Source organism: Scyliorhinus torazame, chromosome 22, assembly GCF_047496885.1.
Source record: "Scyliorhinus torazame isolate Kashiwa2021f chromosome 22, sScyTor2.1, whole genome shotgun sequence".
NCBI classification, from domain to species: Eukaryota; Metazoa; Chordata; class Chondrichthyes; order Carcharhiniformes; family Scyliorhinidae; genus Scyliorhinus; species Scyliorhinus torazame.
In genome coordinates, this window is record NC_092728.1 from 23,427,749 (window position 1) to 23,451,301 (window position 23,553).

The 23,553-nt window shown below is 50.5% G+C and overlaps 1 protein-coding gene across 4 annotated transcripts in view; it reads left to right on the forward strand.

The window, feature by feature from the left end:
* The window catches only part of LOC140398961 (IQ motif and SEC7 domain-containing protein 2-like), a 311,564-nt gene that overhangs the window by 262,830 nt on the left and 25,181 nt on the right, over nt 1-23,553 (forward strand). For all 4 annotated transcript variants that reach the window (XM_072487974.1, XM_072487971.1, XM_072487975.1 and 1 more), the window contains exons 2-6: nt 8,277-8,547; nt 11,030-12,297; nt 15,095-15,256; nt 18,034-18,156; nt 19,074-19,240. In XM_072487974.1, the coding sequence (XP_072344075.1) occupies nt 11,036-12,297; nt 15,095-15,256; nt 18,034-18,156; nt 19,074-19,240 (1,714 nt within the window). In that variant the 5' untranslated portion in view covers nt 8,277-8,547; nt 11,030-11,035. The remainder of the gene's footprint in view (nt 1-8,276; nt 8,548-11,029; nt 12,298-15,094; nt 15,257-18,033; nt 18,157-19,073; nt 19,241-23,553) is intronic.

Sequence of the window (23,553 nt, forward strand, 5' to 3'; positions counted from 1 at the left end):
TTACTAGAATGGTTCTCGGGACGCAGGAGGGGAGGAGTTGTTAGTGACAGAGTTCGCTTGAGGTCACGATTGAGTGGAGGTTCGATGGAGGGTGGACAAGATTAGGACAGGGTTTGGATTAGCTCGACAAAGAAAGTCTGCTCCCATTGACTGATGGTACGAGGGGAAGATGCAAATTAAAGGTCATTGTTTTGCAGAGGGGCCGGGCCGGATGTGGGGAAGAACCTTTCTCACAAAGGGAGTGGTAATGACCTGGAACTCGCTGCCCACGAATTTAGGAAGGAAATAGAGACACTGGACGATTTCAAAATAGAAACTGGACGGGGCACTCGAGGGGATTAAACTTGTCGGGACTGTGGAGAGAGAGAGGGGGAGAGTGGGACCAACTGGATTGTTCGACAGAGAGTCAGCACAGGCTCGAGAGGGGGGCTGAATGGGCCTCCTCCTGTTCCCGTGTAACAGACTCGAGAGGGGCTGAATGGGCCTCCTCCTGTTCCTGTGTATCAGGCTCGAAGGGGGGAGGCACGATAACAAGGGGGTTATTGATCGAGTACATGAGGAGAAAGTGTTTCCCAGTTGACAGGAGGATCGGTACCCAGAGGAGGGGGACACAGATTGAAGAGTCGGAAAAAGGAGGGGAAGATGAGGAGAATATTTTTTATTTTTTGGCGTAACGAGTTGTTGTAATCTGGGTACAGATTTAATTGAAAAGAGGGTGCAGGGAATTGGATAACCAATTGAAGGGGAAATATTTTGCAATGGAATGGGGGATGAGCGAGGCACTGATGGCCAAGCTTCCTCTAGGCCGAGAATTCCTGAAACGGTGACCACCGCCCTGCTCTCCTGACCCATGTTCCAGACTGTCCAGCAGGGGAACAGCCTCTCCCCATCGTCCCTATAGAACCCCTTCAGAATTTTATCCGTTTCAATGAGATCACTCCTCATTCTTCTGAACTCCTGGGGAATATTGGCTCGTTCTCCTGATAGGAAAACCCACCTCGCCCCGCAAGGATCGGACTGCTGAACCTTTGTTGCGCTCTCTCTCTAGGGCTAGTCTGCCCCTTCTCGAGTAGGGGAGATTGAAACTGTACATGGCGCTCTTGGGCACGATCTGACCAAGGCCCCGTACAGTTGAAGCAAGACTTCCCTGAGTCTAATATTGTGATCCCTTGTCCGATGAAGGCCAACAAACCATTTCCCTCAGACACTGGCGTAGAAAATGCTGAAAAACTCAGCAGGTCTGGCAGCCTCGGTAGCGAGAGTGACAGAGAGAATGACAGAGTTAACGTTTTGAGCTCAATGTGCATCTTCTTCAGAACTGGCCCTTCATCATGAGGGAGTTTGGAGAACAGGAGTGAAGAAGTCTTGCTGCAATAGTACAGGAATTTTGTGAGACCCTGACTGGAACAACCCTGCGCAGTTTTGATCTCCATATTTTAAGAGAGGATATAGTCCATTTGGAGACGGTATAGTGAAGATTCACTAGATTGCTGTCCCTGGGATGAGGAGTCGGGGGTGGCCTACGATGAGAGGCTGAGTAAATTGGGCCTATATTCTCTGGAGTTTCAAAGAACGAGAAATTATTGCGTTCAATCATACAAGATTCTGAAGGTGGTTTTACAGGATGGAGATTGTCTGCATAGGCGGGGAATCTAAAACATGCGGTGGGGTGCGCACAATCTCAGACTAAGGGGTGGTGGTGGGCAATCGTTTAGGAAAGAGATGAGGATAAATGTCTTCATTGAAAGGGTTGTGAATATATTTAAGGTTGGGGTTAGACAGTTTTTTGGCCCCTTGGGGAATGGAGGGATATGGGGAGTTGAAGGGAAAGGATCTGTTGTGATGGTATTGAACGGCAGAGCAGGCTCAGCGGGCCGGATAGTTGTTCCCTATTTCTCGTGTTCTGAGGTAAAACAGTTCTTGGGAGCGGATGGGGGAATGGAGTTGAAGCCCAAGGTCAGTCATGGTCGCATTGAATGTCGGAATACGGATCGACAGGCTGTCTGGTCTAGTCCTGTTCCGATTTCTTTTATTATACCATTTTCCTTCCCTGTTGCTTCCTCGTAACATTCCAGGGCATGTTGGTGCCATCAGGGGTACAAAGAACAAAGAAAATTACAGCACAGGAACAGGCCCTTCGGCCCTCCCAGCCTGCACCGACCCAGATCCTCTATCTAAACCTGTCGCCTATTTTCCAAGGATCTACTTCCCTCTGTTCCCCGCCTGTTCATATATCTGTCTAGATGCATCATAAATGATGCTATCGTTGCCGCCTCTACCACCTCCGCTGGCAAAACGTTCCAGGCACCCACCACCCTCTGCGTAAAAAACTTTCCACGCACATGTCCCTTAAACTTTCCCCCTCTCACCTTGAAATCGTGACCCCTTGTAATTGACACCCCCACTCTTGGAAAAAGCTTGTTGCTATCCACCCTGTCCATACCTCTCATAATTTTGTAGACCTTAATCAGGTGCCCCCTCAACCTCCAACGAGAACAATCCTAATCTACTCAACCTTTCTTCATAGCTAGAACCCTCCATACCAGGCAACATCCTGGTGAACCTCCTCTGCACCCTCTCTAAAGCATCCACATCCTTCTGGTAATGTGGCGACCAGAACTGCACGCAGTATTCCAAATGTGGCCTAACCAAAGTCCTATACAACTGTAACATGACCTGCTGACTCTTGTACTCAATACCCCGTCTGATGAAGGCAAGCATGCTGTATGCTTTCTTGACCACTCTATCGACCTGCGTTGCCACCTTCAGGGTACAATGGACCTGAACTCCCAGATCTCTCTATACATCAATTTTCCCCAGGACTCTTCCATTGACCGGATAGTCCGCTCTTGCATTGGATCTTCCAAAATGCATCACCTCGCATTTGCCTAGATTGAACTCCACCTGCCATTTCTCTGCCCAACTCTCCAAACTATCTATATTTCGCTGTATTCTTTGACAGTCCCCCTCGCTATCTGCAACTCCACCAATCTTAGTATCATCTGCAAATTTGCTAATCAGACCACCTGTACCTTCGTCCAGATCATTTATGTATATCACAAACAACAGTGTCCGAGCACGGATCCCTGTGGAACACCACTAGTCACCTTTCTCCATTTTGAGACACTCCCTTCCACCACCACTCTCTGTCTCCTGTTGCCCAGCCAGTTCTTTATCCATCTAGCTAGTACACCCTGAACCCCATGCGACTTCACTTTTTCCATCAGCCTGCCTTGGGAAACTTTATCAAACACTTTACTGAAGTCCATGTATATGACATCTACAGCCCTTCCCTCATCAATTAACTTTGTCACTTCCTCAAAGAATTCTATTAGATTTGTAAGACATGACCTTTCCTGCACAAAACCATGCTGCCTATCACTGATAAGTCTATTTTCTTCCAAATGTGAATAGATCCTATCCCTCAGTATCTTCTCCAACAGTTTGCCTATCACTGATGTCAAGCTCACAGGTCTATAATTCCCTGGCTTATCCCTGCTACCCTTCTTAAACAAAGGGACAACATTAGCAATTCTCCAGTCCTCCGGGATCTCACCCGTGCTCAAGGATGCTGCAAAGATATCTGTTAAGGCCCCAGTTATTTCGTTCCTCGCTTCTCTCAGTAACCTGGGATAGATCCCATCCGGACCTGGGGACTTGTCCACCTTAATGCCTTTTAGAATACCCAAAACTTCCCCCTTCCTTATGCCGACTTGACCTAGAGTATTTAAACATCCATCCCTAACCTCAACATCCGTCATGTCCCTCTCCTTGGTGAATACCAATGCAAAATACTCATTAAGAATCTCACCCATTTCCTCTGACTCCACGCATAAATTCCCTCTTTTGTCTTTGAGTAGGCCAATCCTTTCTCTAGTTACCCTCTTGCTCCTTATATACAAATAAAAGGCTTTGGGATTTTCCTTAACCCTGTTAGCCAAAGATATTTCATGACCCCTTTTAGACCTCTTTATTGCACGTTTGAGATTGGTCCTACTTTCCCGATATTCCTCCAAAGCTTCATCAGTTTTAAGTCGCCTAGAACTTATGTATGCTTCCTTTTTCATCTTAGCTAGTCTCACAATTCCACCCGTCATCCGTGGTTTCCTAATCTTGCCATTTCTATCCCTCATTTTCACAGGGACATGTCTGTCCTGCACTCTAATCAACCTTTCCTTAAAAGACTCCCACATTTCAAATGTGGATTTACCCTTAAACAGCTGCTCCCAATCCACGTTCCCTAGCTCCTGCCAAATTTTGTTATACTTGGCCTTTCCCCAATTTAGCACTCTTCCTTTCGGACCACTCTCGTCCTTGTCCATGAGTATTCTAAAACTTACGGAATTGTGATTGCTATTCCCAAAGTAATCACCGACTGAAACTTCAACCACCTGGCCGGGATCATTCCCCAATACAAGGTCCAGTATGGCCCCTTCCCGAGTTGGACTATTTACGTACTGCTCTAAAAATCACTCCTGGATGCTCTTTACAAGTTCTGCTCCATCTACACCTCCAACACTACATGAGTCCCATTCAATGTTGGGGAAGTTAAAATCTCCCATCACGACCACCCTATTTCTCCTACATTATTCTATAATCTGTCTACATATTTGTACCTCTACTTCACGCTCGCTTTTGGGAGGCCTGTAGTAAAGTCCCAACAATGTTACTGCACCCTTCCTATTTCTTAGCTCTACCCATATTTCCTTAGTGCTCGAATCCTCCATAGTGCCCTCCTTAATCACAGCTGTGATATCATCTCTGACCAGTAATGCAACTCCTCCACCCCTTTTACCTCCCTCTCTATCCCTCCTGAAGCATCTATACCCTGGGGTATTTAGTTGCCAATCTTGCCCTTCCCTCAACCAAGTCTCAGTAATATCAATAACATCATATTCCCAGGTACTAATCCAAGCCCTAAATTCATCTGCCTTACCTGCTACACTTCTCACATTAAAACAAATGCACCTCAGACCACCTGTCCCTTTGCGGTCATCATCTCTTCCCTGTCTACTCTTCCCCTTAGTCACTATGAGTTTATTATCTAGTACCTTACTGGCTTTAGTTGCTGCCTCTTTACTGACCTCTAACTTCCTAATCTGGTTCCCATCCCCCTGCCGCATTAGTTTAAAACCTCCCCAACAGTGTTAGCAAAAGCACCCCCTAGGACATTGGTTCCAGTCCTGCCCAGGTGTAGACTATCCGATTTGTAATGGTCCAACCGCCCCCAGAACCGGTTCCAATGTCCCAAAAATCTGAACCCCTCCCTCCTGCACCATCTCTCAAGCCACGTATTCATTCTGACTATACTTGAATGTCTATTCTGACTGTCTCGTGGCACTGGTAGCAATCCTGAGATTACTACCTTTGAGGTCCTACTTTTTAACTTATCTCCTAACTCCCTAAATTCTGATTGTAGGACCTCATCCCTTTTTTACCTATATCGTTGGTGCCTATATGCACCACGACAAATGGCTGTTCACCCTCCCTCTTCAGTATGTCCTGCTGCCGATCTGAGACACCCCTGACCCGTGCACCCGGGAGGCAACATACCATTCGGGAGTCTCGTTTCCGACCACAGAAACGCCTGTCTACTCCCCTTACGGTTGAATCCCCTTTGACTATAGCCCTGCCAGTCATTTTCCCGCCCTTCTGTGCAGCAGCCAGCCACGGTGCCATGAGCCTGGCTACTCTTCCCCTTAGTCACAATGAGTTTATTATCTAGTACCTTACTGGCTTTAGATGCTGCCTCTTTACTGACCTCTAACTTCCTAATCTGGTTCCCATCCCCCTGCCACATTAGTTTAAAACCTCCCCAACAGTGTTAGCAAAAGCACCCCCTAGGACATTGGTTCCAGTCCTGCCCAGGTGTAGACCATCCGATTTGTAATGGTCCAACCGCCCCCAGAACCGGTTCCAATGTCCCAAAAATCTGAACCCCTCCCTCCTGCACCATCTCTCAAGCCACGTATTCATTCTGACTATACTTGAATTTCTATTCTGACTGTCTCGTGGCACTGGTAGCAATCCTGAGATTACTACCTTTGAGGTCCTACTTTTTAACTTATCTCCTAACTCCCTAAATTCTGATTGTAGGACTTCATCCCGTTTTTTACCTATATCGTTGGTGCCTATATGCACCATGACAACTGGCTGTTCACCCTCCCTCTTCAGTATGTCCTGCTGCCGATCTGAGACATCCCTGACCCGTGAACCCGGGAGGCAACATACCATGCGGGAGTCTCGTTTCCGACCACAGAAACGCCTGTCTACTCCCCTTACGATTGAATCCCCTATGACTGTAGCTCTGCCAGTCTTTTTCCCGCCCTTCTGTGCAGCAGAGCCAGCCACGGTGCCATGAGCCTGGCTACTACTGCCTTCCCCTGGTGAGTCATCTCCCCCAACAGTATCCAAAACGGTATACCTGTTTTGGAGGGAGATGACCGCAGGGGACACCTGCACTGCCTTCCTGCTCTTTCTCTGCCTTTTGGTCACCCATTCCCTGTCTCCCTCACCAATCCTAATCTGCGGTGTGATCAACTCACTGAACGTGCTATCCACAACCTCCTCAGCATCGCGGATGCTCCAAAGTGAGTCCATCCGCAGCTCTAGAGCCGTCATGCGGTCTAACAGGAGCTGCAGCTGGACACACTTCCCGCACATGAAGGAGTCAGGGGCATCGGCCGCGTCCCTGAACTCCCACGTTGAGCACGAGGAGCATAACACGGATCTGGGATCTCCTGCCATTTTTACACTTTACCTTAACTGATTACAAATATAATATCAAATAATGAATAAGTGAAAGGAATAAATATTTTACTTACCAATCACAATACTTACCAACACACGACGAGTTAAATTTCTCCCAGCTACTGCTATATGGAGCACTTTCCCTACCAGCCAATCAGGTCACTGCTTTGCTGTGATGTCACTCTTCAAATTTATCCCCAAAGACCCTGTGGCCGCTGTTTCAGCAGCGAAGCAGCTAGTTTAAATACTCACCGCTCGACTCTGTAGCTCCGCCCACTCCAACAGCTGAATCCGCGAAGCAGCTAGTTTAAATACTCACCGCTCGACTCTGTAGCTCCGCCCACTCCAACAGCTGAATCCGCGAAGCAGCTAGTTTAAATACTCACCGCTCGACTCTGTAGCTCCGCCCACTCCAACAGCTGAATCCGCGAAGCAGCTAGTTTAAATACTCACCGCTCGACTCTGTAGCTCCGCCCACTCCAACAGCTGAATCCGCGAAGCAGCTAGTTTAAATACTCATCGCTCGACTCTGTAGCTCCGCCCACTCCAACAGCTGAATCCGCGAAGCAGCTAGTTTAAATACTCATCGCTCGACTCTGTAGCTCCGCCCACTCCAACAGCTGAATCCGCGAAGCAGCTAGTTTAAATACTCATCGCTCGACTCTGTAGCTCCGCCCACTCCAACAGCTGAATCCGCGAAGCAGCTAGTTTAAATACTCACCGCTCGACTCTGTAGCTCCGCCCACTCCAACAGCTGAATCCGCGAAGCAGCTAGTTTAAATACTCATCGCTCGACTCTGTAGCTCCGCCCACTCCAACAGCTGAATCCGCGAAGCAGCTAGTTTAAATACTCACCGCTCGACTCTGTAGCTCCGCCCACTCCAACAGCTGAATCCGCGAAGCAGCTAGTTTAAATACTCACCGCTCGACTCTGTAGCTCCGCCCACTCCAACAGCTGAATCCGCGAAGCAGCTAGTTTAAATACTCATCGCTCGACTCTGTAGCTCCGCCCACTCCAACAGCTGAATCCGCGAAGCAGCTAGTTTAAATACTCATCGCTCGACTCTGTAGCTCCGCCCACTCCAACAGCTGAATCCGCGAAGCAGCTAGTTTAAATACTCACCGCTCGACTCTGTAGCTCCGCCCACTCCAACAGCTGAATCCGCGAAGCAGCTAGTTTAAATACTCACCGCTCGACTCTGTAGCTCCGCCCACTCCAACAGCTGAATTTCCGCCGAAAAGACTCGAATCCGCGAACCAGCTCGTTTAAATACTCACTGCTCGACTCTGTGGCGCCGCTCACTCCAACAGCTGAATTCCCGCTGAAAAGGTAGGCCCCAGCGGAGCTACGAAGTCTGCATAAGGTGAGTGATGATTATGAGAGGGTGGGAAAGTTGGCGGGAAAATCGGTCGGGTAGAGAGAGAGATGGGGAAGGGGGAGGTGGGGGGCACCCACATACAGCTCCGTCTGATGCTCTGCAAGTGTTCTAACCCTTGTCTACCCTTCCATTCTCACCATCGTCCAGCCTGGAGGCCGAGACGCAGAGCAGCGAGGGCGGGACCATCGTGGACAGCCCCTGCAGCCAAGGACCGTACAGGTGTCACATCGACTTGAAGCAGGCGTCCTTCGAGCACCCGGTCAGCCGTGCGCAGTGCGCCGAACTCAAGTGGGCGCAGAGGGCCCGCCACCAGCCCGCCAGCTTGGCACTGCGCAAGCAGGAGGAGGAAGATGCCAGCAAACGCCCCAAGTCCCTCTCTGAGAGCTACGAGCTGTCCACAGACCTGCAGGACAAGAAGGTAGGAGAAACACTGGCGGTACAGTGGCAGCCGGATCGTAGAATAAGATGGCGCCCCATTGGGGACTTGTTCTGCTCCGTTTCGGAGTTTCAGCCGCCATGCCAGCCTCCTCCCACCCCTACTTGATCTCAGCCCTAATAATTCTCCTATTCATTTCTCCCTCATATCTTTATCCAGCTTTCCCCCAGCTCCTCCCTTAAACACAGCGAGAGTCCCACATTCTCCCCACTCCCGTGGGAGCGAGTTCCGCATTCTCCCCACTCCCCGTGTGAACGTGTTCTACAGTTTCCCCACTCCCCGTGGGAGCGAGTTCCGATTTCTCCCCACTCCCCGTGGGAGCGAGTTCCACATTCTCCCCACTCCCCGTGGGAGCGAGTCCCACATTCTCTCCACTTCCCGTGGGAGCGAGTTCCGATTTCTCCCCACTCCCCGTGGGAGCGAGTTCCGATTTCTCCCCACTCTCCGTGGGAGCGAGTTCCACATTCTCCCCACTCCCCGTGGGAGCGAGTCCCACATTCTCCCCACTCCCCGTGGGAGCGAGTTCCGATTTCTCCCCACTCCCCGTGGGAGCGAGTTCCACATTCTCCCCACTCCCCGTGGGAGCGAGTTCCGCATTCTCCCCACTCCCCGTGGGAGCGAGTCCACATTTTCCACACTCCCTGTGGGAGCGAGTTCCGCATTATCCCCACTCCCCGTGGGAGCGAGCCCCACATTCTCCCCACTCCCTGTGGGAGCGAGTTCCACATTCTCCCCACTCTGCGGAACGTTTCTCTACTTTTTTTTTGAACCGTCCTTGCCCGCTTCATGATGCCCTTGCTGTGGGCCTCGATTGCAAGAGGCAACGGTCACCGGTGCGGCGTTCATAGCTGCGCAAAACAAGTTCCCACAGACAGGAACGAGATAAAACAATCCAAGATGTCTGCCCCTTTCTTTAGGGCAGCAGTGATTGGAGGAGGGATTAACAATCCAGCCCCAGGATACCAGGGAAAATTCTATCCCTTCCAATCCCCGAAAGTGCGGCGCTCCTTCATTACTGACCCTCTGACAGTCCGATGACCCCCAGCACTGATGTTTCGACTGTGAGGAGTTCCCTCAACAGTGACCTTCCAACAGTGCGACATTCCCTCAGTACTGACCCCTCTGACAGTGCGGTGCTCCCTCAGTACTGACACTCCAACAGTGCAGCGTTCTCTCAGTACCGACTGATGCACAATCAATTACTCTCGAGACAAGGTGAGTCATAACTAATAGGCTTTAATCAGCTAGAACTGTACCCAGCAGCTTCAATACAGAAAGTGAAGGCTGCTGGGACGGCATTGGTTCTTATACCCTGCCTCTCAGGGCGGAGCTATGTACGTTAGCCAATGGTAGACTCCTAGGTCTAGCCAATGGTCATCCACCTCTCAGGTACTGCAATACCTGGTATTACCACACCGACACTGCAGCGCTCCTCAATGTTGACAGTGCGGTACTCTGTTTTTTGGGCTCGTATCTTCTGACTCTGAGGAGGGATAGATAGAAGGCCTTCCCTTAGCTCGGCGAAATAGTCAAGCCTGTTCCCTGGATGAGATCATGTGTTGCGACAGCAATGGACTGTACAACTGACGCCAGTGTAAGGGGGCCATTCAGCTCCTCCTCTCGAACCTGTTACACAGGAACAGGAGGAGGCCCATTCAGCCCCTCTTGAGCCTGTTACACACGAACAGGAGGAGGCCCATTCAGTCCCCCTCTCGAGCCTGTTACACAGGAACTGGGGGAGACACATTCAGACCCTCTCAAGCCTGTTACACAGGAACAGGAGGAGGCCCATTCAGCCCCTCGATTCTGTTCCATTATTCAGTCAGATCACGGCTGATCTGTATCTTAACTCCATTTACCCGCCTCGGATCCGAAACCCTTAATCCTCCCATACCCAACAAAAATCTCAATCCCGGATTTGAAATTTTCAGTTGAACCCCCGCAGCCTCCACAGCTTTATCTGTGGTGGGAAAGAGTTCCAGATTTCCACTCCCCTCTGTGTGAGGAACTGCTTCCTGACGACCCCCTGAACAGCCTGGCTCTCATTTTAAGGCTCTGCGCTCACCCTGTTCTGGATTCTCTCCCTCCCCACCCCATCCCGTCGACCCTATCGAATCCTTTAATCATCCTTCATCCCTCGATCAGGTCACCCCCTTAATCTTTGACACTCGAGGGAATTCATGCAAGGCCTGTGCGACCTGTCCTCGGAATTTAACCCTTTCAGCCCGGGGTGGTTCTGGGCTTGTGCTCTCCACATCCAACACTGGAGTGCGGAGAAGGCAACTGAACATTTGGGAATGTGTGTGCAGTGGTGTTTCTCGCGGTCTGAGGTGCAATTTTGTAAGTTCGGTCAGGGTAGGGGGCGGGGGTTGGAATTTGATGGAATTTAATCTTGCCTGTTGTTAACCTCCGTTTCTGATTCTACTTTTCTCTCTTTTTCTCTCACCCCACCCCCTTTGCTCAGGTGGAGATGCTTGAGCGCAAGTACGGAGGATACTTCTTGAGCCGGAGAGCCGCACGCACGATACAGACTGCTTTCCGCCAGTACCGGATGAACAAGAACTTTGAGCGGCTGCGCAGCTCGCTGAGCGAGAGCCGCATGTCGCGCCGCATCGTGCTGTCCAACATGCGCATGCAGTACTCCTTCGAGGAGTACGAGAAGGGGCACGGGGCCAGCTTCGAGAGCAAGCAGGCCTCAGTGCGCTCCGAGCACACGGGACTGGGCTCGCGCACACACTCAGAGCGCAGCGACCAGTTCGGGGGCCTGGACGTGGAGTCCACCACTGCGTCCAGTGACTTCACCAATGAGATCACCGAGCTGGAGGACACCTTCTCCAAGCAGGTGCGCACTTTGGCCGAGTCCATCGACGACGCGCTGGGCTGCCGGCCCGTGCCCCCTGGCACAGCGGGCGAGGAGGGCGACTCATTTGACAGCCGCAGCGAGCCCCGCCGGGTGAAGAATGAGGACTCAACTACCACCTACAGCGACGTCACCCTCTACATCGACGAGGGGGAGGCGCCGGCCTCGGCACCTGCCTCACCCCTCTCCTCGGAGCGGGCGCCCAGCTCAGAGCAGGAACTGCACCCGCACCACCACCCCCACCATCACCAACACCTGGGCGGCGGTGGGCAGGAGTACTGGGGGGGAGTCGGGGGTCAGGGGAGGGAGGCCGAGGGTGGGCGGCGGGGGCCCGGGTGCATGGAGTGCAGGGACTACCGGCGGCGGGCTGCCCATCTGCCCCTGTTGACCATCGAGCCGCCCAGCGACAGCTCAGTGGACATGAGTGACCGCTCGGACCGGGGTTCCCTCAGCCGCCAGCTGGGCTACGAGCAGGAGGTGCCTCCACCCCCAAAGCCCGCCCCGGTGCCCATCCCAGTGCCTGTCCCGGTGCCTGTCCATCGGGCTCCTCCCCCGCCGCCCCCCATCCGCTCGCCCCTCCCCCTGCGCCCCCTGGACGCCCACCTTGCCAACAACAATGGCAATGCCAATCGGAATGGCAAGCCCGAGCCGGAGCTCTCGGACGGTGACAACGACAGTCTCAACAGCAGCGTCAACTCCAATGAGACCATCAACTGTAGCACGGGCTCCTCATCACGTGATAGTATCCGTGAGCAGACCCTCTGTAAACAGACCTACCACAAAGAAACTCGCCATAGCTGGGACTCACCTGCTCTTAATAATGACGTGATGCAGCGGCGCCAGTATCGTATCGGACTCAACCTCTTCAACAAGTAGGTCCACCCACTATTTACCCCCTAAACCCTGCTTGCTCCACTCTCACTCTCTCCCTTCCTTTCTTTCCCCTTCCCCCTCTCCCTTAGGCTCTACCTCCCTCCATTTCACCCTCTTTGTCTCCCTCCCCTTCCTCTCCCCTCCCTCTCCTTCCTTTCTTCTCCCTCGCTCAGCTTTTCTCTCCTTCCCTCTCCCCCTCCACTTCCTTCATCCCTCTCTCCTTCTCTCCCTCCCTCTTCCTCCTTCCTCTCTCTTCTGTCTCTGTCCTTTCCTCTCCCTCCTTCCCTCTCTCTCTCGCTCTCCCTCCCTCCCTTTTACCCCTTCCCTCTGTCTTTTACTGCTTCCTCTCTCCCTACTTCATTCCTCTTCATATCTACCTCTTACCCTCTCTCTCCCTCCCTCTGACTCCTCCTGTCTCTCCCCCCTCTCACCTGCCTATCTCTCACTCCCACCTCTCTCGTTCCATCTCCTTCTTTCCCTCTCTTGCTCCCCCTTCACTTTCGCACATCACCTTTCTCTCTATCTATACCTTGCCTCCTCTCACTCTCCTGCACCGATACCTCTTGCACACTCCCTCATTCCATCTCCGCCTGTCTGCCTCTCTTTCCCCGTCCCTCCTTTTCACAGTCTCTCTCTCCCACCCGTTTTCCCCCTCCCTCTCTTCTCCCCACTTCTCTCTCATCCTCTGTCTCTCTCCCTCTCTCTTCCTCCCTCACTCCCTCCCCGTCTCTCCATCCCTCCACCTTCTCTCCCTCCCTCCCCTCCCACAATAATCCTCTCCGCATGCCTTTGCGACATTGCGTCTGTTGAGCCACACAACGCAGGTCCTTTAGGCCGTGTTCAAGGCTCGGCAATAATCTTAACATGAGGGGGAGAACAACCATTTCCCAAAACCCCAACATTCAGGGTCCCTGGGATCAGCAAGGTCGCTTGGGAGAGGTGGGGGAGTGGGAGGGGCCCAGACAAATAAACAGGACCGGGAGGCCATTCAGCCCCTTGGGCCAGCTCTCCCCATTCGATACCATCATGGCTGATCTGCCTCAACTCTACTTTCCCTGCCCTCCCTGTCCCTTGCTTCCCTCAGTGTCATAGAAACATAGAAAATGGGAGCGGGAGGAGGCCATTTCACCCTTTCAGCCTTCTCCACCATTCATTATGGTCATGGCTGATCATCCAACAATAGCCTAATCCTGCCTTCTCCCCATATCCGTTGATCCCCTTCACCAGATATTGTTTTTTAAATTTATAATTTAGAGTACCCAATTCTTTTTTTTCCAATTAAGGGGCAAGTTAGCCTGGCCAATCCACCTACCCTGCACATCTTTGGGTTGTGGGGGTGAGACGCACGCAGACATGGGGAGAATGCGCAATCTGCACACGGACAGTGACCCTGGGCCGGGATTGAACCCGGGTCCTCGGTGCCGTGAGGCAGCAGTGCTAACCACTGCGCCGCCATGCCACCCCGCTTCACTCGATCTAACTGCTACTTGAAAATATCCAACTGTGTCTGAAAATCTCCTGCGGTCTCCGTCTCGAATATACTCGATGGCCGAGCTTCCTCTGGGAGTCGAGAATTCTAAAGATTCCCCACCCTCAGAGCGAAGAGTTTTCTCCTCATCACGATACAAAATGACCCTCTGATCCTGAGATATGTGATTCCCCCCCTCTCAGGAATCCAGACTGTTGAAATTGGTTGAACTGTGACATGACATCTAGCCTGCCCTGGAGTGCCCGTGGGTGGCACGGTAGCACAGTGGTTAGCATTGTTTTTTCACAGTGCCAGGTCCGAGGTTCAGTTCCCGGCTTGGGTCACTGTCTGTGCGGAGTCTGCACGTTCTCCCGTGTCTGCGTGGGTTTCCTCCGGGTGCTCCGGTTTCCTCCCACAAGTCCCGAAAGACGTGCTAAGGTGAATTGGACATTCTGAATTCTCCCTCAGTGTACCCGAACAGGCGCCGGATTGTGGCGACGAGGGGATTTTCACAGTAACTTCATTGCAGCGTTAATGTAAGCCTACGTGGGACACTAATAAAGATTATTATTATTATTCGTTATCAAAAACTCAGTTTAGTCATCACAGAGGAGTCCAGGACAGAGAGTTAAAACAAAAGGTTTGTTGCCAAGGTACATACAAGTAACAGTCCCAGTCCCGGCTGGGACTACTCTGCAGCTCGGTTCCTACCTGGGCCAGGCTTTTAATGTCCCAAGTTAACTATCCCGCTGCTGGGCCTCCACCCCTCAGCGAGCGGGGGGGGGGGGGGGGGCGCTCATACCTCATGAGGCTCACGGAGAGATTCATCGGGTCATCCTCGTAGGGGTTACAACACTAGGCTTTGGATTTCCCTGGGATTTGGAGGGTTCGAGGGGGTGTGGGGGGAATGATTTGATGGAAGTTTTTGAGATATTCAGATTGGGTTGAGAGAAACTATTTCTCGCTGGTTGGGGAGCATCTGGCACGAGGGGCAGGATTGGGGGGGGGTGGGGAGGAGGGGGGTGGACAGAGTCTAAAAACGAGAGGCCGAGCTTTCAGCAGTGAAATGAGGAAACGCGTTGACACAAAAAGGGTGCTGGGAGTCTGGAACTCTCTCCCACAAACGGCAATTGATGCTGGGTCAGTTAATTTTAAATCTGTGAGATTGAGAAAGATGGGATATGGGGGTGAAAGCAGGACACAGTTCAGACATGATCTCAAGAGAGGCTGAATGGGGCTCCTCCTGTTCCTGTGTGAAAGGCATGGTGTGAATCCGGAGCATGAACCTCAAAACATTGTCTCTTTTCTTCCTCTCCCAAATGCCACAGGAAGCCAGAGAAGGGGATCCAGTACCTGATCGAGCGAGGCTTCGTGGCAGACACGCCGATTGGCGTTGCGCGCTTCATCCTCGAACGCAAGGGCCTCAGTCGACAGATGATTGGGGAGTTCCTGGGGAACCGTCAGAAACAGTTCAACAGAGATGTGCTGGAGTAAGTATTGTCTGAAATCTTCATTCAAATACCGTAACCCACACTGGCAAAACCTTCTGTCCCATATCCTTGACCCATCAGTCCCACCTCATCGATAAAAGCATCGACCTGTCACAGCCTCTGTATGGACTTTCATTTTCTCTCGTCCCTTTACCGTAGTGAAAAGTCCCCGAGGTGCTTCACAGGACCGTTACTCAGAATCTGACCCTGAGCTACATTAGGGACAGGTGACCAAAAGCTCGGTCAAAGAGGTCGGTTTTTAAGAAGCGTCTCGAAGGTGGAGGTGGTGGCCGGGGGCGGGGGGTGGGGGGGGTTGGTGAAAGGTTTAGGGGGAGAATTCCTCTCTATCTCCGTAACCCCCACCCTCCTCCCTCCACCTTAGGCAGCTGAAGGAATATCCATCAATGTTGGGGATCGAGGAGGTTACCTAGATAGGGAGGGTATAGGGGCTGGAGGGAGTTACGGAGATAGGGAGGAAGTGAGGAGACGTTTGCGAACACAATGGAAAATTTTTAACTGGGGCTGTCAGACTCCCAGGAACCAGCGTAGGGTGAGTGAGCACAGTTTGGGGTGGATGTACAGGGCATAATGGCTCTGGTCGAGGTACTGAGGGAAACAGCACATATAGTGGTTTTAAGTGTGAACAGTTGCTTGGGTGTGGGTTCCGCTGGCTAGGCAACATTTATTGCCCCTTAACCTTGTCAAAGGCTTTACTGAAGTCCATGTAGACAACATCCACTGTCCTTCCTTCATCAAACATCTTTGTCACTTCCTCAAAAAACTCGATCAAGTTAGCGAGATATGACCTCCCCTTCACAAAACCATTCTGCTTATCACTAATAGGTCAGTTTGTTTCCAAATGTGATTAAATCCTGTCCCTAAGAAGCTTTTCCAAAAATTCCAAATCACTGACGTAAGGTTCAACATCCTAGAATTTGTTGGATTATCCCTTCTACCCTTCTTAAACAAAGGAACAACATTGGCTATTCTCCAGTCCTCTGGGACCTTACCGGTAGCTAGTGAGGATACAAAGATTTCTGTCAAGGCCCCAGCAATTTCCTCCCTTGCCTCCCTCAGTACTCTGGGGTAGATCCCATCACCACTTTTTTGATATTGACATGACCAGAATATCGACACACCCTTCCTAGACTCATCATCCACAAAGTCCTTGGGCTGGATTCTCAAGTCAGCGGGATCCTCTGTTTCGCCGGCAGCACACTCACTCCCAACGGCATGGGGATGACCACAATGGGAAACCCCATTAGCCGGCTGCCAGGACGGAGAATCCCACTGCCGGTTCTGGTGGAACCCCCCCCCAATCTTTGGTGAATACTGATGCAAAGTACTCATTTAGTACCTCGCCCATTTCCTCTGGCTCCACACATAGATTTTGTCCCGTGTCCTTGAGTGGGCCAACCCTTTCCCTGGCTACCCTCTTGCTCTTTATATATGTTTGAAAGACTCTCACGTTCGATGTTGATTTACGCTCAAACAGCTGACCCCAATCTAAATTCTTCAGTCCCTGCCTAACATTGTTGTAATTAGACATTCCCCAAAAAATGTTTTAATTGTTTTTTATGTACTTTATCATAGCAACAGAGCCAGGGCTTAGAGTGTGGGCAGGGGTAAGCCGCTAATCCAGCTCCTTGCCTGCTCCAAAAACCAATTCAAATTCAAATTGAATCCAATTCATGGTCCCCACAAGAGACATTCCAGATCCAGGCATTACAACTGACCTCACGCTCATCTTAGCCAAAAGGCCGAGAAGCGATGACATCCCCCAATTTAGCACATCACCCGAGGATTACTCTTCTCCTTATCCACGAGTACCTTAAAACTTACTGAATTATGGTCACTATTCCCAAAATGCTCCCCTGCTGAAACTTCAATCACCTGGCCGGACTCATTCCCCAGTACCAGGTCCAGTACAGCCCCTTCTCTATAGTTGGACTATTTACATAGTGTTTCAAGGAACCCTCCTGGATGCTCCTTACAAAGTCTGTCCCATCAAAGCCTCTAGCACTAAGTAAGTCCCAGTCAATATAGGGGAAGTTAACATCACCCACCATAACAAGACTATTGCTTTTACATCTTTCCAAAATCTATCTACATATTTGCTCCTCTCGCTGGCTATTGGGCGCCTGTAGTAAACCCCCAACATTGTGATTATATTTCAAGATGGAATGGTGTGTATGAGTGGAGGGAACTCGAAGGCCGTGAGTGTTCCTCATGGTGTCTGCTGCCCTTGTCTTTCTAGGTGGGAAAGGTGGCGGGTTAGGGCAGTACTTGTTGAAGGAGCCTTGGCGAGTGGCTGCTATGCATCTTGTAGACAGTACACACAGTTGCCACTATGCATCGGTGGGTGGAGGGAGTGGATGTTGAAGGTGGTAGTTAGTGGGTCGATCAAGAGGGAAGGACTGCTTTGTCCTGGATGGTGTCATGCTTCTTGAGTGTTGTTGGAGCTGCATTCATCCAGACGAGTGGGAGATCACTCTTGACTTGTGTCTTGTAGCTGTAGGCTTTGGTGGAGAGTCAGGAGGTAAGTTACTCTCTGCAGGATTCCCAGCCTCTGACCTGGTCTATCAGCCACAGTATTTATATGGCTCGGTCCAGTTCATTTTCTGGTCAATGGTAGCCCCTCAGAATGTTCATAGTGGTTGGGGGAGTGGGATTCAGATATGGGGCCTCTTGTCAAATGGAAGCAGTAATCCCTCAAGTGTATGGGACACCCTCTCTTTCTCCCTCTGCCTGCCTAATTTATGCTTTCCCGCCCTCAGCTGTGTTGTGGACGAGATGGATTTTGGAGGGATGGAGCTGGATGAGGCTCTTCGTAAGTTCCAGTCCCACATCCGCGTACAGGGAGAGGCTCAGAAAGTGGAACGGCTGATTGAATCATTCAGGTAGGTGTCCTATGTGGGGAGGGGGACTGGTGAATGGCAACTTATGACAGTGAGGAGATTGCGATGTGGGGGGATCTGCTTCATTGATGTATGCGGGCAACATTTTGCACTCCTCGTGGTAACGGACTGTTCGAACCACTCCCTCCTGGGGCCTCCGTCAACAGGGTGGGGTGTCGATGTAACTAGCTCGCCCCCACCAACCACAGGGTCTCACCCATGAGATCGCAAGGACATCAAAATAGAAGCGGTAGGAGGCCGTTCTCTGGCCCTCGAGTCCTACTTCCCTGTTCGATAAGATCATCTCTGATTTGATCGGTGCCTCGACTCCACTTTCCTGTCCGGCTATCCCCCTCCCTCCATGACCCTCGACTCCCTCATCGATCAGAAATCTGTCTAACCCAGCGTTGAATATATATATGTATATATATATTCAATGAGCCGCAACCCCACTGCTGTATGGGGGGGGGGGGATTTCACGATCTGACCCCCCCCCTCTGAGAGAAGAAAATCCTCCTCACCTCTGTCTTCAATAGGAGACCCCCTTATTCTCACACTGGGCCTCCCCCAAAGTTCGAGATCCCACCCCCCCCCCCCCCCCCCCCCCCCCCCATGAGGGTGAAAATATCCTCTCAGAATCCACCATGTCAAAACCCCCTCCTCAGAATCTGACGTTTCAATAAGATCACCTCGCATTTTTCTAAACTTCGATGGGTACAGGGCCCGATCTGCTCAACTCTTTCCTCATCAGACAAAAACCCTCCTCATCCCAGGAATCGGCCTTGTGAACCTTCTCTGAATGGCCTCCGACGCAAGTATATCCCCTCCTTAAGTAAGGTCCATCCCGCGCAAGGAACGCATGTGAGAGTCTATGAGCTGTTGTCAGACTTTTGAAAGCATTACTTGTGCCCGCTCTCCAGCCAACGCTACTGCATCTGTAACCCGGCTCTGGTGCGGCAGTTTCGCAATCCCGACACCATCTTCATCCTGGCCTTCGCTATCATCCTGCTCAACACCGACATGTACAGTCCCAATGTGAAGCCCGAGCGCAAAATGAAACTGGACGACTTCATCAAGAACCTGCGAGGTGAGTCCCAGCCACGCGGTGCAGCCATACTCATCCGGCGTCCTTGCGCTGTTTGTTTGCTGTTTGTACCCTTGCGACGCCCAAAGTATCCTCACCACAAACACTCTCAAACTCCCAGCACTCTCGAAATAGCCCAGCAGCCGGCACTGGATAAGCAGAAATTCCATCAAAGTAAATATTGCGCAGACTGAAGCCATTGTTCTGGGTTCCCGCTCAAAACTCAGTTCCATAACGACCGAATCAGCCCTCTCCCTGATAACACTGAGGTAAAGCCACTTCGCTCGCAACCTCAGTGTCACGTTTGACCCCCGAGATGAGTTTCTGACCTTATATCCGCTCCGTCACTAAGACCGTCCACTTCCACCTCGATAATGTCGCCCAACTCCGCCCCGTCTCATTCACTGTGAAAACCCTCAACTCTGCCATTTGTTATGGGTCAGGGTTTAGAGAGCCCCAAAGTGTATCATGGAGTTCACCTGACCCACAACTTTTAATAGATTGTGGTATGGGGAGCACACGGCCCACTCTACAGGTGTGGTACAGCAGAAATGGAAAAGTATTTTTTAAAGCAAAACAATGTTTATTCTATGAACTCAAGTTAACCTTTTTGAAACATACAGTGAATATCTTAGCAACCATCAATTCAAATACAACCTCCAAAGAATACAACACTAAGTAATCCTTTAAGCTTTCCTTTTAACATCCATAAGATGGATTAGTTTTAAATCAGCAGGATCGATTTACAATCTTTAGATTACAGAGAGAAATTCATACACCTTCTGGCTGTGACTGCAGCTATCCAGCTCTGAAAACGAAGCTATAACACACCCTGCAGCAAACAGCCTAAAACGAAAGTAAAAAGCTGACAGACAGCCCAGCTCCACCCCCTCTCTGACATCACTGCAGTAGTAAACACCCATTTCTCAAAGGTACTCTCACATGACACCTCCCCCCAAGAAAAAATAAATAAACCATCAACTTCAAGATGGTTTCATTTTTCACCTTTTCACTTTCCTTTAAGAAATACACACAGTAAATATACTTTTTTGTTTCAAAATAAACAACACACGCAAACAGGTATAATAATATAGTCAATTTTTTTTCGTTCTTCTTCCTCCAACTGAGACTGCTTCCGTTCATCACATTCGTGACAAAGCACCGGCTATCACGTTTTCGCGTCCTGCCACATGTACTATTTTTTCCCCCCTTTTTAAAATAAATTTAGAGTACCCAATTCATTTATTCCAATTAAGGGGCAATTTAGCGTGGCCAATCCACCTACCCTGCACATCTTTGGGTTGTGGGGGCGGGGGGGGGGGAGGCGAGACACACGCAAACACGGGTAGAATGTGCAAACTCCACACGGACAGTGACCCAGAGCCGGGATCGAACCTGGGGCCTCGGCGCTGTGAGGCTGCAGGGCTAACCCACTGTGCCACCGTGCTGCCCCCACATGTACTATTTTTAAATGGAATGGCTGCAACAATAAACTCCAGCGAAACAGCCGTGCATTGTTATTCCGGAATCGCTCCAAAAACGTCAACGGATTATGATCAGTATATATAATGGTGTCAGACAGATTGCTGGTCACACAAATGTGAAAATGTTGCAAAGCCAGCACCAAACTCAAAGTCTCCTTCTCAATCGTGAAATACTTTTTCGGGTGAGAGTTCAATTTCTTTGAAAAATAACCAACAGGCCGCTCTAGCCCTTCGTCGTCATCTTGTAGAAGCACCGCACCTACACCCACATCACTCGCATCAACCGCTACTTTGAATGGTTTCGTGTAATTTGGGATGGCTAACACAGGAGCAGTGGTTAACACAGTCTTCAGGCCGTCAAATGCCTGTTGACACTCCGCTGTCCACTGGAATTTGTTACACTTCTTGAGCAAGTCCGTCAGCGGAGCGCCCACACTGCTAAAATTGGGTACAAATTTGTGGTAAAATCCACTCACACCAAGAAATCGCATTATTTCCCATCGTGTTGAGGGTATTGGAAACTCCCCAATAACTTTTGTTTTCACATCCCGTGGGACCATTCGGCCCTGTCCGATTGTATGGCCAAGGAAAGTGACATGGGCCTTTCCAAATTCACTTTATCACCAAACCCACCTCCTGAAGTCGATCGAATAACTCTATCAGGTGTTTCAAATGTTCTGTCCATGTCTGACTGAAAATTACCAGATCGTCGATGTATACCGCACAATTGGGTAATCCAGAAACAACTTTGTTAATTAACCGTTGAAATGTGGCTGGGGCGTTTTTCATGCCAAATGGGATAACTTTGAATTGGTATATACCATCTAGGATCACAAAAGCTGAAATCTCCTTCGCCCTTTCGGATAAAGGTACCTGCCTGCAACCTTTAAGTAAATCCAGTTTGGAAATAAAAGCTGATTCTCCCACTTTTTCAATGCAATGCTCCAAACGTGGAATAGGATAAGAGTCCGTCCTTGTAACTGCATTAACCTTTCTATAGTCCACACAGCACCGTTGGGTACCATCTGGTTTTGGTACCATCACTATGGGTGAGCTCCATTGGCTGCAACCCACTTAAATTATGCCATTTTTAAGCATACTCTCAATCTCTTTGTTAACCTGTGCCATTTTAAAGGATTAAGTCTGTATGGATGTTGTTTGATTGGAACAACATTTCCCACATCTCCATCGTGTATAGCCATTTTAGTACTTCCCAATTTATCTCCACAAACTTGCCCATGTGATATCAATAACTCTTTCAGGTCAGTTTGTTTTTCCTCTGGAAGGTAACTCAACAATTTATCCCAATTTTTAAGAACATCCTCGTTTTCCAATTTAATTTGAGGTATGTCAAATTCACAGTCATCTGGATTTGGTTTGTCACTTTGAGTTAGAATCATTAAAACCTCCTCCTTTTCCTCTCCTTCCCTTTCAAAGTACTTTTTAAGCATATTCCCATGACACACTCGGTGAGTCTTCCTTCTCTCTGGTGTTTTTAACCACATAATTCACCTTTCAATCTGATAAGGTCCACAAAACCTTGCTTTTAAAGGTTCACCTACCACTGGTAACAACACTAAAACTTTATCTCCACTGGCAAAACTACGAACTTTGAACGTCTTGTCCACGACCCGTTTCATCATATTTTGTGCAACTTTTAAATATTGTCTAGCCAATTCACCTGCTCTATTAAATTGTTTCCTAAAATTTGACAAATAATCCAATAATGTAAGTTCTGGGGCGAAATTCTCCGGAAACGGCGCGATGTCCGCCAACTGGCGCCCAAAACGACGCCAATCAGACGGTCATCGCGCCACCCCAAAGGTGCGGAATGCTCCGCATCTTTGGGGGCCGAACCCCAACATTGAGGGGTTAGGCCGACGCCGGAGGAATTTCCGCCCCACCAGCTGGCGGAAACGGCCTTTGTTGCCCCGCCAGCTGGCGCGGAAATTACATCTCCGGGCGGCGCATGCACGGGAGCATCAGCGGGCGCTGACAGTTTCCCACGCATGCGCAGTGGAGGGAGTCTCTTCCACCTCCGCCATGGTGGAGACCGTGGCGGAGGCGGAAGGGAAAGAGTGCCCCCACGGCACAGGCCCGCCCGCGGATCGGTGCGCCCCGATCGCGGGCCAGGCCACCATGGGGGCACCCCCGGGGTCAGATCGCCCCGCGTCCCCCCCAGGACCCCGGAGCCCGCCCTCGCCGCCTTGTCCCGCCGGTTAGGTAGGTGATTTAATTTACGCCGGCGGGACAGACAATTTATCGGCGGGACGGAGAATCGCGCGGGGGGGGACCCGCCAACCGGCGCGGCGCGATTCCCGCCCCCGCCGAATATCCGGTGCCGGAGACTTCGGCAACCGGCGGGGGCGGGATTCACGGGTCGGAGAATGTCGCCCCTGATTTCTCACTCACCAACTTTTCCTTAATCAATTTAAGTGGTCCTCTTACCTCATGACCAAAAATTAGTTCAAAAGGACTGAATTTGGTTGACTCATTAGGTGCATCCCTAATTGCAAACAGTACGAATGGAATTCCTTTATCCCAATCCTCTGGATAATCATGACAATAAGACCTCAACATTGTCTTTAATGTCTGATGCCACCTTTCTAACGCTCCCTGATTCTGGATGGTACACAGTTGATTTAAATTGTTTTATTCCTAAGCTATCCATAACTGCTTTGAATAACCTTGAGGTAAAATTTGATCCTTGATCCGATTGTATTTCTGTGGGTAGTCCATATCCAGTAAAGAATTTAAGTAATTCCTCCACAATCTTTTTAGCTGTAACATTACGTACTGGAATGGCCTCTGGAAACCTAGTAGACACATCCA